Source organism: Anticarsia gemmatalis, chromosome 26 (assembly GCF_050436995.1).
Source record: "Anticarsia gemmatalis isolate Benzon Research Colony breed Stoneville strain chromosome 26, ilAntGemm2 primary, whole genome shotgun sequence".
Lineage (NCBI taxonomy): Eukaryota > Metazoa > Arthropoda > Insecta > Lepidoptera > Erebidae > Anticarsia > Anticarsia gemmatalis.
Genome location: NC_134770.1, coordinates 8517326 through 8530859, shown reverse-complemented (window position 1 = coordinate 8530859; position 13534 = coordinate 8517326). Strand labels below are relative to the sequence as shown.

The 13534-nt window shown below is 34.1% G+C and overlaps 1 protein-coding gene across 9 annotated transcripts in view; it reads left to right on the top strand.

Moving 5' to 3' along the window:
• The window catches only part of nrm (neuromusculin), a 486168-nt gene that overhangs the window by 41054 nt on the left and 431580 nt on the right, over positions 1-13534 (top strand). For all 9 annotated transcript variants that reach the window (XM_076131475.1, XM_076131476.1, XM_076131472.1 and 6 more), the window contains exon 2: positions 9606-9790. In XM_076131475.1, coding sequence (XP_075987590.1) covers positions 9715-9790 — 76 coding nt within the window. In that variant the 5' untranslated portion in view covers positions 9606-9714. The remainder of the gene's footprint in view (positions 1-9605; positions 9791-13534) is intronic.

Genomic DNA, 13534 nt, shown 5'->3' with positions numbered 1-13534 from the left:
TCGCTTGTTCTCGATGTGTATAGGCAGAGATATATGAAATACATCCACGTTTTACCATTAATAATTATAATGTAAGCTCACCTCCTATTACATGTGACTAGCATTGTAAATTGCAAAACAGCTATACATTTCACACACATTTGATTACGCTGTAGAGTTTAAAACACATAATCCATACTAATATTAATGCGAAAGTAACCCTGTCTGTCTGTCTGTCTGTCTGTCTGTCTGCTACTCAATCACGCCTAAACTACTGAACCAATTTGCATGAAATTTGGTATAGAGATATTTTGATACCCGAGAAAGGACATAGGCTATATATCCACGCTACGACCAAAAGGAGCAGAGTGCCAGTAATTAATGTTACAAAAACGGGGAAAAATTTCACCCATTCTCTTTTATCGGACGCAAGCGAAGTTGCGCGGGTCTGCTAAATAGCGTAGTGCTAAATAACAATTGAATAAAAGTTCGTTACCCCAGTTTTACAACTTCTTAGTAGCTTATCAGATAACTTACTACGTGGAATTTCAACATTAGTTTTTATATATTGGCTGTTACTTTATGTTTTGTATAGTTTATCCGGCGGTTATCGTTTGAAGAGTCACCGTAGCAGGAGTGAGGCAACAGTTAATTAAGTGAGGTGCCTTTATTTATAATCTGTAGTACAATTATAGCGCACAATAACTCCGCCCTGCAGGGGAGGTAAGGGTGACTGCCAACTACGCTGTAATATTGTAATCGTGAGATTTGCTACGAGCTTTATAATTGTAGTGTTGGTGAAAATACTTTATGCAAAGAATTGAATTAGACGGCAGTTTTTGATTTAGTTTTTAAATTGTATTAAAATCATTTGCCTTAAAAAATAACGTTATTTTTTTGCTGTGCGTTAATTGAGTAAAATTTAAAATATGCTTGTAAACACTATCTGTGACTTACGCGTCACATTTTAACGGATTTCAATGTTTTTGATTATTAATTTAAAAGAAATATTGATCGCCCCATCAGCTTGTACAGCGACCGTAAATGAGTCAATTAAAAAATACCTTTTCTTTTGAATAATCTATAACACCAACAAATTTTCACTTTATAATTTCAACAATTAAGACATAAAAACGTATGTGATATAATTACTTTCACGTACTATTAAGGTAAAGATAAACTAAAAACCTATTTTCAATATTAATCAGCAATAGGGAGTGGTCGAGTGTGTTGTCACGTTTATACAGGGGGAAGTAACTGTTAATTTCTTGAAGCGAAACACTTTATAATATCCACTCGTATTTATATACTGTTCTGTTTTTATGTATGTATCTAGGGACTTTACAGAGGGACTTTTATATTTTCGTTATTTATACTATGTCTGTTGGTTGAGTGGTAGTGTGTGCGAGTGCTGGTTCGATTCTCAGAACGGGGTTAAATATTTGCATTTCTGTTTTATGTGGTTGTGTATGTCATGTATACAAAACTTGAAGCCATTGTTGACAAAATATGGAAAAATAAGATACTAATGGATTTGCTTCCAATTTGCCCAACCAGGAAATTGACCTAAAGATAGACATTAGTAGAGTAACCATTAAAAAAAATGTAAGTACATAAAAAAACTTAGAGCAGACTGTATCATTATTTGCTGAGTATTCTCAAATTTATCTTACGTTAACTATAAATGACATCGACATTTTAATTGTTGTCAAAAATAAACAAGCATAAAAATAGAAAATCAGCGTGGGTAGAGCCGGAGCAACAAGCTAGTAATTATTACTAAATCCGCATAGTTATGAAGTATTTCATAATAAATGTATGAGCAGTTATTGTGAAGCGCTCCACGTACATGTACGAGTAACGAGTAGGTTACACGTTTAACGTAATCTGTTCTTTGTACACAATATCCGGGATGGGATTATTTCATTTATTTCAGTGCACTTTATAACTGAGATTATAATGTTTAATAGTAATTAGTATTTTCCAGAAACAATGAAGTTAAGAGAAATTGATGTTATATGTGAAAGATTTGTTTCTTTACGATAGCTCTTGCACTTAGATCCTAGTTTGTGTCTTACAAACATACAAACAACGGACAAAAAGTATAATTAGATTTGAAAATAGTATTTGTAGATCTCTAAAATATCACTAAAGTATTTACCCATGTTGCCTTTAGCTCAATATTATTCAAGACGTTAAGTGTTCGACTTAACGTCTTGAACAATATTGACTACCCTTTTTCCTACAAACATAAAAAAAGTAATGAAAATGATTTGTGGTGATCGATAAATGCTTATTTCAGCAGGAATAATTAAATGGATTAAAAAAAATGAGCCCACAAAACCTCTAAATCGAAACATACTTTCAGCAACTGAAAATGTTTTCAGGCAGCCGTTGTTTCACGGGCAAAAGCTAGAAAAAAAATATCAAGAAAATATACCAATTATAATACTATTATTATCAACGTCGACATTTTGTTGAATGTCACTAATAAAACAGTAATGAACTGTTGGCTGCAAGCTGACATCGTCACAGACTCCATCTATAACGGAGATGAATCACTTACTATTAATTATATAATATTATTTACTACGAAGACTTAATTACCTGTGAGGTGATTGTAAGATGTTTTTCATAGGTGATTATGATGATGAATATATACATATAACTGAAAGAAATATGAGTAATTCTTACTATCTTTTGGCTAATTACTATTTACAATCATTTTACTAACTAATAAGGTTTTTGAACTAGCTAGTTTTGCAAGTATTTACTTAGCTCCCGTCAGCTTTAGGGTCGGAATGGAAACTTAATACCAAGTAAAAATTATATATTGGTCGAATTAAGGACTTTCTTCTTTTTGAAGTCGGTTAAATAGTCAGTAGTCTTTCATTTTACTTATTGTGTAGGTGTACTTTGTCTCCTTTGTGCATACTTATGTTTTTAAAATATGAATCTGAAAAAAAGTATCGTAAACTTTGATTTTTTATCGCGCAAAAGATCTATCATAGAATTAAGATCAAATAGGCAATTATTGTATAGTTTACTAGATACTACTAACTGCCAATATAACCAATCTCTACTATTCACATAACTCACGATACCATCATCCCACCACCTGCCAGCGAAATATTTTCCCTTCCTCATAATTTAAAACAGAACCAAAACTTTTCCATTTTTTCACAACACGAAGCCAGTGTTTCATTTTCCTTGCAACAAAACAACCGGTTATTTCCATCGTAGTCAATATCTTGCTTAAAGTCGATATCCCAGTCGATGAAAGTGTAAGGTTGTATCATCACGCTCGGCTCCTCGCGGGGTGATCAGCGCTCGGGACAATATCTGCTTTGTTCCGACATTTGTACGGTTAGGGGATTTTTTTGGATCAAGGTAGAGACTGAAGCGATATTGAGAAGAAATTTATATTTTTAAAACAACAAATTGTGCCTGTAAAAATTGTAAAGGGATTTTCTGTAAAATTTATTACTAAAATTATAAAAGAAGTTTTTGAAGTCGTATAAATGATTGACTGCCTCTGTAGTCAAGGCGGTAATCTATACGACTGCTGATCGCTAGCTCCCAAGTTTGATAAAGTGCTGTTGACATTTTTGTAGTCAAAATATTATATATATTATTATAATATCTTTAAATTGTATAAAAATTTAATACGTTAAACATCACTGTATCTCTGTAATTTCGCCACAATCTCACTAAAAAGTCAGTATCTTGTAGCTCCTGTACTATGTGAAGAGCCAGTACCATATATCTATGTTATATAAAATTTTTTTGATTAATACCTATTAAAAATACCCCTAAAACTATCCGCTACCTCTCCCCTCTTAACCCTTACGTATCCACAAAGGGAGTCAATATCACCGTGCACGCGTGTTCCTCAAACACAAGGTTTATCACCTCTCTCTCACATACATACATACATACATACATACATACATACATACATACATACAAACATACATACATACATAGAACACCTGTGAACATACTGAACGAGAACTTATTGGATGTTTTGCATTCGTTTGAACGTTTCGGTTTTGAGGCTTCGCGGAATTTCTGGTGTATTTTTTTGCAGTGGGTATAAAGAAATGTTTTAATAATGTTTTTGAGAAGATAAATTGTATTACTAGTATGTAATAGTATCCCTATGTCTGTCTATAAATCTGTCTGCTGGGCAAAAAGCTACTGTGTCTATCTATCCGTCTGTTTGCGATTGTATTAAAGATTACAGTATTCAACACGTTGCGTAAAAGCAGCAGTGTACTGAAAAGCCACCATCAGTTTGACATACACTCAATTGCCAACTGAGATACGCAATCCACAAACAGGTCAGGATAATTTATAAGTGTGAGACTTTTTATAAAAAATAGGTATATACTGTATTAGAGATATCTAAAAATTTGTCTTGTGAAACAAACTTGTAGTAAATACTTTTGTAATGTATTAGCTAACACACTCGTAACTCAAAGCATCTAACTTGAACAGATCTACACAGATGTGTGTATTCAAATACAAGCTTCAACTAGAGATGCCCATGAGCTTATCGTATCGATATATCTCATCGTGATTGTAATCAATTAACTTGAATCTACATATAATGGTGTATGAGCATTGTTTCTAATCTATTTTATAATATAGTATTGTATACACAAATTATATCAACAAAATCTTTAAGAAATTAAAAACACAACGAAGGCAAAAAACCACTAAATCGATCTTTTAATAAATCCTTTAAAATCAAAAGGAACTAGTTCTTCTTTTTTAGTAAAAAAACGCAAATCGCTTACTCATGTCAAAATTTAGAAATCTCAGATGGTTATTTTAACAATGTAATGGCAACAATGACTATTATCCAAATCATATGGCGTACCTAGCGTGTGTTTGTCAATTTGAAGTGACGTCTGAAAGAACATTATGTATCACAACCATACATGTTAAAGTATTCAAGTATTTGGCAAATGTTTACGTCATTACGCGCCCAACCTACAGTTAAAAATTACAAATAACAATGATCTAAAAACATGTCACGATCGCCAATGCAAATGTTCTAAACAAACGAAGAAATATCATAGTATGCCGTACCATAGAGTCACAATATCGACACGTCATATCGATATTCACCATGTCCCATCACTATGGAACAGCTAAGCAATTATAACCCCGGCGCGCAATAGTTGTAGGTAATGAGTTGCAACCGAGGATTGTTACAAAGACGGCACCGACCACTGTTTGTACAGACAGACACTTGTCTACCGTACAGCATCCGTGTCGGTCTCTGTGAGGTAGTGTGGGGTACATGCGTTTTGGAGATGATATTCCATGTGTGGTCCATACAATCCATATTAATATTATGTATGTAATTGCAAAAAAATTGTGTCTGTGTGTATGTCTGTTACGCTTTCAAAGCTAAAATGCTGAAACAATGTTAACCTAAAAGCTAAATAATCTATAAAAATATTTAGGGATTGATTTTAAAAACCTTTTATTTTTGGCTTAATCGACTATACTGAAATTCATCAAATTGGTTTGTTCAACAATTTATGCGAGAAAGCTTGAGAATCTTTGACAATAACAATTTAATAAGACATTTTTTAAAATAAAACAATAAAATGACCTACCAACAGGTTAACCTATTATTATGGTCGAACCTGGAAATCAAACCTGTGATCTCAGCGTGGCAGTAGAACTCATATCGCTATGCCCAAAATAAAATTACAAAATTTAAATTGTATTGCTTTACCCGCGATCGAGGGCTTAATTATTTCTATGAAATATCACAATAAAAGTAGCAATATTAACGAGATCACGGATTATTATTTATTATATTATGTAATACATGATCGTATTAACACGAATTATTATAATATTAATTATTAAACGCGATTTAAAGTTTTAATTAAGAGATTTAAATGAGGCACTCAGAGCCAATTACAATTATCGGTCACTGGAAAACGTTCCGAGGTAAAATTTTCGACATGGAGACTCCATAGACGGGTAACCGTTTAGTGGTATTTCATTAGGGGTGTCTTTATACCACATTAGCAAATAGGTAAGTAGCTGGATCCAAGCACAGATATTTTGAAGATTAGGGTATTATCTTGTATGCCGTTTTATAGGAAAATTGAGGATTCTTTTATTTTCCTTTTTTTAAAAGACTAGTCCCGCTCTACAAATGCTCTTGTGTCGCGGGGACTTTTACAAACATACATACAACGGACACAGAGTACAAAAAAACCTGAAACAATTATTTGTGGATCGCACAAATAATCGAATGGAATCGAACGCACGACCTCCCGACGCAATCGTGTGGGAATCAAACCCACGACTTCCCTACACAATGGTAGCGGCGTGGTAACCTTAATCACAGTGCCGCGGAGGCAGTATAAATAAGCTCACTTTATAATATGTAATATTTTAACTCCCAAAATAGGTGAGGAGCTGTTCAATGATCATATCTGCGTATATTCGCATGTCCAGGAATAGCCGTGCGCTTCAGTTATTTGTGTAGACGGAACCGAGTGCGGTATTTATAGCGAGACTCGGGACGTTCCAGAACAATCGATCACTACGCACTTTTGGAATATTTTTGATACACCTCTTTCCGGGTTGAAAATCAGATTTTTATAGGTCTCGATTTTTACAAACATTTTCAGTTATTTTGACAGAAATTACAATTTGAAATGTTGAAAATAGAACACGAAACACGTTTTTATTAAATCCGTTTTAAAAAAAGGATAAATCTAATATTACGTAAATAATACACAAACGACAGTATTAGAAACATGGATTCATCGATCACATAAATATTTATTTTGTTAAGGAAATCAAACTCACGACCTGCAAGCACAGTACCACAATAAAATAACTCCTCACCTTAATTGATTCCTAACCATGTTTAAAGAAAATATCCTATTTATTTAATAGAAAAGCTATACCTATAATACATACTTATTATGTATCTATATAGTTGGCACATCGCCACACATGCACCAGTCATCTCAAACCCAAACAAATAATAAATTGTTACGAACGTCGCAGTTTTCTATTTGAACTGCAAACTAGATCTCTGATAGTGTAGCTTTTTACTTATTCTTGTTTATGTAGTTGACAACTTTCGGGATGTTTTTAAGGAGAACGAGTACTCCTTTAAAACAACAGCCGCGCGGATAGATCTCTGAGATTAAGCTACTCTTGCCGACCATGGAATCCTACTATATATAAACAATAAAATCTAAATCTTTAAGCCTAACTGGGAGTCAAACCGGGGACCTCTGCGCAGCATTCACGTGAAATACTACTGTACTCCTACAATAGATAATTGTCATAGACAACCACCATTAAGACAAAAAAATATGATGGAATAAAGACAGAAATATAATAACAAACTAGCGCAAATACTTAAAGACACTAAAACGATATCATTTGCCAAAATCTAGGCCAATTCAACCGAGCATTGACGTAAACAACTAAAATATCTTTAATAAGTTTCCATCCGAAACAAATTAGAAAATAAAGCACTAAAATTTTAATATAATATTCGAGGCAATTTAGTTAAAGCTTTAATACGATATAATCCCAGCTTTTCACAATTAATATTAATCAAAAACTATTTTGAGGTGAAATTATTATGGGCATGAAAGAAATTTATAACAATTCATTGAGCAATCTAGTGAGGTTCAATTATAAAGTATTTAATATAGAAATGATTTGATTTGATGTTAAAATAGGAAGGTGAGGTGAGTGGGCAAAGTTGTGAGGTGGAAATTTTGAACTATTAGTATTGAGTCGTATAAGGCAAAAGATTTGTGGCGTATTTTAGCTATGTTAGGTGTGTGCGTGTAAAATGCTTTCTGTCTCGTTACATGGCATTTAGTAAGTGGGTGTTATTAAAAAATAATAGCAATGGTAGTAGTGGGTTTTGTATAACGACGATTTTACAAACATACAAAAATTGCTTATTTCTGCGTGTGTCTATAATTAGGAAAAAAAGTATAAGTAGAAAAGTAGGTAATTATTCTAGATAACTACTTATTTATTCAGTACCGATGTACGTAAGTCACGTGTAAAACCAATTTGGCATTTGTAATAACATTTCATGTTTCAAAAGTCTTTATTATTGCTTAGTCACATAATAATATTATTATCTTGAAAGTCAAGCATAAATATATTTCACTAGCAAACTGTTTGCTCAATACATAAGCGTCTTTAAAACTCAAAGTATAAGTACACGGGGATTTAAAACGCCCTCTATTGGTTTTGTAGTAAATTAAATTAACTATACTCGTCGTGGAGTTTCGAACAAAAACACTGTTTACGCGTACAAATATTATAATGAGGAAAGTTCGCTTTGTTTGGCATCAGCCCTCAACTGCTTAGTTTAAATAAAAGTTTATTTTAACTAAAGTTCTTGTGTTTTATCTATTTGGATGATTTACTGGTGGATTTTTGGGGTTGCTTTCGTATTGGAAATTTTATAAATCTACTAGCTTTTACCCGCGACTTCGTCCGCCACCTTAATTTTCCCATTATGCGTCATCTTTTCGGGGTAAAAAGTACCCTATGTTCTTTCTCAGGTATCGAAATATCTCCATACCAAATTTCATGCAAATTGGTTCAGTAGTTTAGGCGTGATTGAGTAACAGACAGACAGTCAGACAGACAGAGTTAATATTAGTATGGAAGTATGGATTATAAGTAGTTATATAATAATAATACATTTTTGTATACCTGTGCTAGCCACGAAACTTGAACACAAGGCTTACTACTAAGTTGTAGGACTATAGTTACGGTAGAGTCTTACTTACAATTACTGCTAATTTGTTCGACTAGTTACATGTTCAATAAATATCTTCATTTCATTGTATAGAACAACATCCATGGCGAACTGTCTCAATAATATTCCGACTTTTTACTTTAAGTAAGTAACTAAAATATGAAACTATTTTACAAAATGAAAATGTTTACGAAAATTATTTAGCTTCGACGAGATCGGATAGTTTTATAAATTCAATTTCACAGCTCAACGAACTTTGATCGACAAATAATTAACGTTTCAAGACAATTCCCTCTGTGACGTATTTCAGTTTCAATTAAGGTCAAATATGGCCAGTCGAAAAATATGGCCATACAGCATTATTCCAAGCATGAAATATTGTAACGCGACCATAAATTGGCGCTATTATTGAACATCCGAACGGCGTATCTGTCAATACTTCCAGGGCCTGCTAGTCGCCTAGTGTCGGTTAAAGTGAAACATGCATGTGGTTTGGAGTAATGGTATATCGCTCACTTACGACGACAATGTGATAATTCGATAAATTCAAAATTTTTATTTCTACTTCTTCTAAACCGCCTGAATGCGCTCTTTATTCTATAAAAACGCCATATATTTTACTCCAAAAATGGAGTAACGAGAGAAAGTGACGCAACTATCGCAGTGTAGCACTAGCGACGATCAAAAGTTTAGAAATGGTATACTGCAAAATTGAGGTTTTCGAAATTTCACATTATCGTCGCAAGTGTGCGATGTGGCCATATTTTTCGGCTGGCCATATTTGACTCATTTACCTAAATATACAACGAACTAAAATATTATTTTCTCTCTTTTTCAGGAACGAAATCCGACTGAAATATGTTTTAAAGGAATCCGTGTGTGAAGTGACTATCGTAGTGAAGTGTTTGTGTGGTAATGGTGTGATTAGTGCGAGCTGCTGACACGAGATGGCGTTGAAAGCTGTTTACTTGATCATTCTCGTCTTGGCCGTCGCTGGGAGCGGACATGCTGCGGCTGAAAGAGGTAAATTATATGTTTATTATTTTACTAAAATATTTTTTTTTTCGTCCCTGACTTGGGTCATCATAGGTTTGAATGTAATAGTTTAAGTAATAATTGATTTTCTGATAGATCGCTTATCTAATACATAAAAAGAAGAAACTTTAGATATAAAACTTATTGTAGCAGACGGATTCCTCTCGAGCTACGCTGCGGGCAAAGGCATGTTAAACCTAAAAATAGTTTTTCAAATAATCTGACGGTTTAGTCTTGGAAATGGAATTGTTAGGAATTTTGAGTAGTAATTTCAAATTGGTTAACAATTTTTATTTGTCATTATATCGTTTAAACACCACATACTTCATCAGTGACAAAAACAAATTTAATAATAGAATCAAAATTAATTATTATTCTACTCATTTACAATGTTTAATTATCCATTTTGTACATTGAATACAAATAATTTCACCAGGAACAAAAGCATGTGTTTTTGTATTCAAAAGATAAACATTAAATTAATCGCATCCAATAATCCTGTTATAATAATCACCATTTTGTTTAATTGTTAATCAATATTTATGTAATTAATTATTGTATCGTCACTACGTATAATACAGAGTCTTCACACCGAGTTTGTCTGTCTGTCTGTTTGTTAGCGATATACTCAAAATCTACTGAATGGATTTACATGCTGTTTTTACCAATAGACAGAGCGTAGCGCGTATTAACAGTGTGTGCTTTAGGCTAGAAAGTAAGAAACTACTGGGAAAAATAGTTCCTGTTATACACACTAGGGGCGTAGATCATTATTTTATAAATAATACGGTATTTTACTTCCAGTCAAATCATCAACTTTTGATAAAATGCCTAACACTAATAATGAAACGTGAAGCAGCAAGTAAGGTATCATTAACCTGAAAATTCTCAACGCATTTAAGATAGATTTTTTTTAATACGTTTGCAAACCACGATACTACAAAAACTTAGTTATGTCCATTTTCTTTAATATTTCCTCTAAAATGATTACCAAGATATTCCTTAAAACGTGTTGTTTTTACCAAGTTCATTGAATCATCGTATTTTTAGTACATCACCGTCAACATGTCAATTGTGTGTCATTACAAAATTCATGCGGATCTAACCTGACAGGTGACGGGCGGCTTTTATTGACGTCTCGTTCACACCACCGAGTACACGCGTGTGCGCGAGTGAGATGGATATAAATAGGTTCGACTAGAATATTTGGCTGCGAAATTATTTGGAGAATTATCAAATAAATTGGTTGTTAGGTATGGAAATGTTTTGGTGATGTTATTTAGGTTTTAGTATTGATTCCTATGTATTAGTGCATGTAATGGGTCGCATTGACCGTAAAAATATGTGAAATATTGACCATTTGTTGGCATGGTAAAGAAAATTATATGAAGGGAATCTAGCACGACTGACGGTTTTATATTCAAAGATTTCGCTTTCAAATACTTTCAGCACAAACCTGCGCTAATTCGGCATGGTGAACTCAGGAGTAATCCATATTGGGCACAAAATTATTGGACTATCACACGAATCTTTTAAAATACCTAAACGTCAGATTTTCTTAAAGAACAAACCAGAAAATATATTTGCAACTTATTCATACCATGTGAGAATCGAACCCACGACCTTCGGTACAGTGAAAGCAATATCATTACGCTTACTCCTCAATTTAGTACAGCGTAAGCAGTATCACTACACCTCAACTTCCAAAATACACATCGAATACAAAATATACTTCGTTATACAGAATCAGAATACTTCCCAAAATGCCCAACTAGTCAGTGCATGACCGTTGCAATGTTTCCACTTGCGCTGCGAAATAAACTGGTGTGAGCAGACCAGCGGGTCACACGCTGTGGGTGAGACGCTCGGTGGTTGATGAGATGCATCTGAAAATTATAAATTATGTGTTGTAGTCCGGCAACTTAGTAGAGGGCCTTGGCATTCACGCTGTATCTAAATTTTAATAATTGATTCTGAGTATTTCCAAAATAAAGTAATTGTATAAAAAAAATACAGTTTGCTTTTGAATTCAGAATTTAGTATACCTCCGCTGGCCGCTAACTAGCTGACACTTATACCCATAAGTGTCAGCTAGTTAGCGGCCAGCCATATAAACAAAATTATTCATTAAATATTATTTGAACTATTTTTATCTAATAAGCAACTCTATAAATCAGAAACAAAACAGAACAATAATTATTTTAGACTATACTCTGGCCATTACAAACGTGCGAACTGAGTCACAATTAAAATAATGACAAGAATGAGACAGTGTGTTAGTGCGAGCGAGAGAGCCCAATAATATGGCGTGACGTATTTCGCACGTTTAAAATAGCCCAAGTATAGCAAAACCTTTACAATAAGGTACTAATAATATGTTTGTAAAACATAAAATGATACTGCAATCTATCAAATTGGCCATACCAAATTAATTGTTTACCAACCTTAAACGACCAATACAAGCTAGCCTTTGAAACCCCCCAACAAACTAACAAACAAGACATCAAAAGCCTGTCATAATCAAAAAATAAAACTCAATCTAAAACAAGCATTAGAAAAAACCACACAATCTATGCAAGCCTTAAAAAACCTTCCAAAAATGTCCGCGGTATTAGTTTTTAATATCGCTCGTGTGTGTCCGCCAATCAGTGGGGCCGAACAGTTCCGAAATGTCCCGAACAGTTCCGAACCACGGTGACGTGAGCTTAAAAGCTTTCGGAGATTTTTTAGTGTCGCCATCTCTGTACAGTGTGGTACTACCACTGAAACTGGGGAACTAGAATTTTTGGCAATGAAGTTTTTCTTAGGATTTTAAGTCCCAGTCTCACAGTGTTCATACTAGGGCCGCTTTCCTTTCATTCTGTTTATTTTTATTCTCAGTGAATAAAAATTGTGCTATGTTCTTTCATACAAGATTTTCTCGCTAGAGATGGTATGAGATGATATTGCACACCAACCACCACTTCAGAAACTTAGACTAGACCTAATTTATGTACCTCTATTAATCAATTCAATGTCAAGTCAAGTCAACAGGGTTTCAAACTGTCAAGTTGTATAAGCCTCCCGAAAAGACATGGCTTACTGACTTTTATCTTAATAGATATCAACCTCAAACATGCCCTCCAATACACGCAGATGTTTAGCTCCAATACCACAATGCGTTTACCCATCTGTAGCATGTCGGCGCCAAAGCTGCTTACTCACAGTTCGTGAACAGATATTCCACTAGCAATAAGCGCTTCAGTCATGTACCTGAAAAGTTTAATTACCAAAAATGTCTGCCAACTCCACAGTCTACATAGTTGTAACAATCTCGGCGTGATCTATGGGACGTCCGTGGCCGTCCACCGCGATATTCAATTTCACGTACACACTGAGACGAACCGAAATTGTATGTTTCGTAGCGTCACCTTTGTTTGCATCATGCGGGTACCTGAATGTACCTGAATGTAGCTGAATGTGCCTCAATGCAGGTGATGGACTATTGTTACCAAAATGTGTTTATTTCATTTTGCAGTTCTCATTTAGCTGATGTTATAAATATGAGCTGTGTTACGTTTCCAGGTTGGGCATGTTGGTCTCCGAATATTTGTTGGAATATTCTCAACTATTTTACTCGCAACTTCGTCCGCCACCTGAATTATCCCATGGAAATGCCATTTACCCGGCGTAAAAAGTAGCCTATGTCCTTTCTCGGGTATCAAAATATCTCCATACCAAATTTCATGCAAA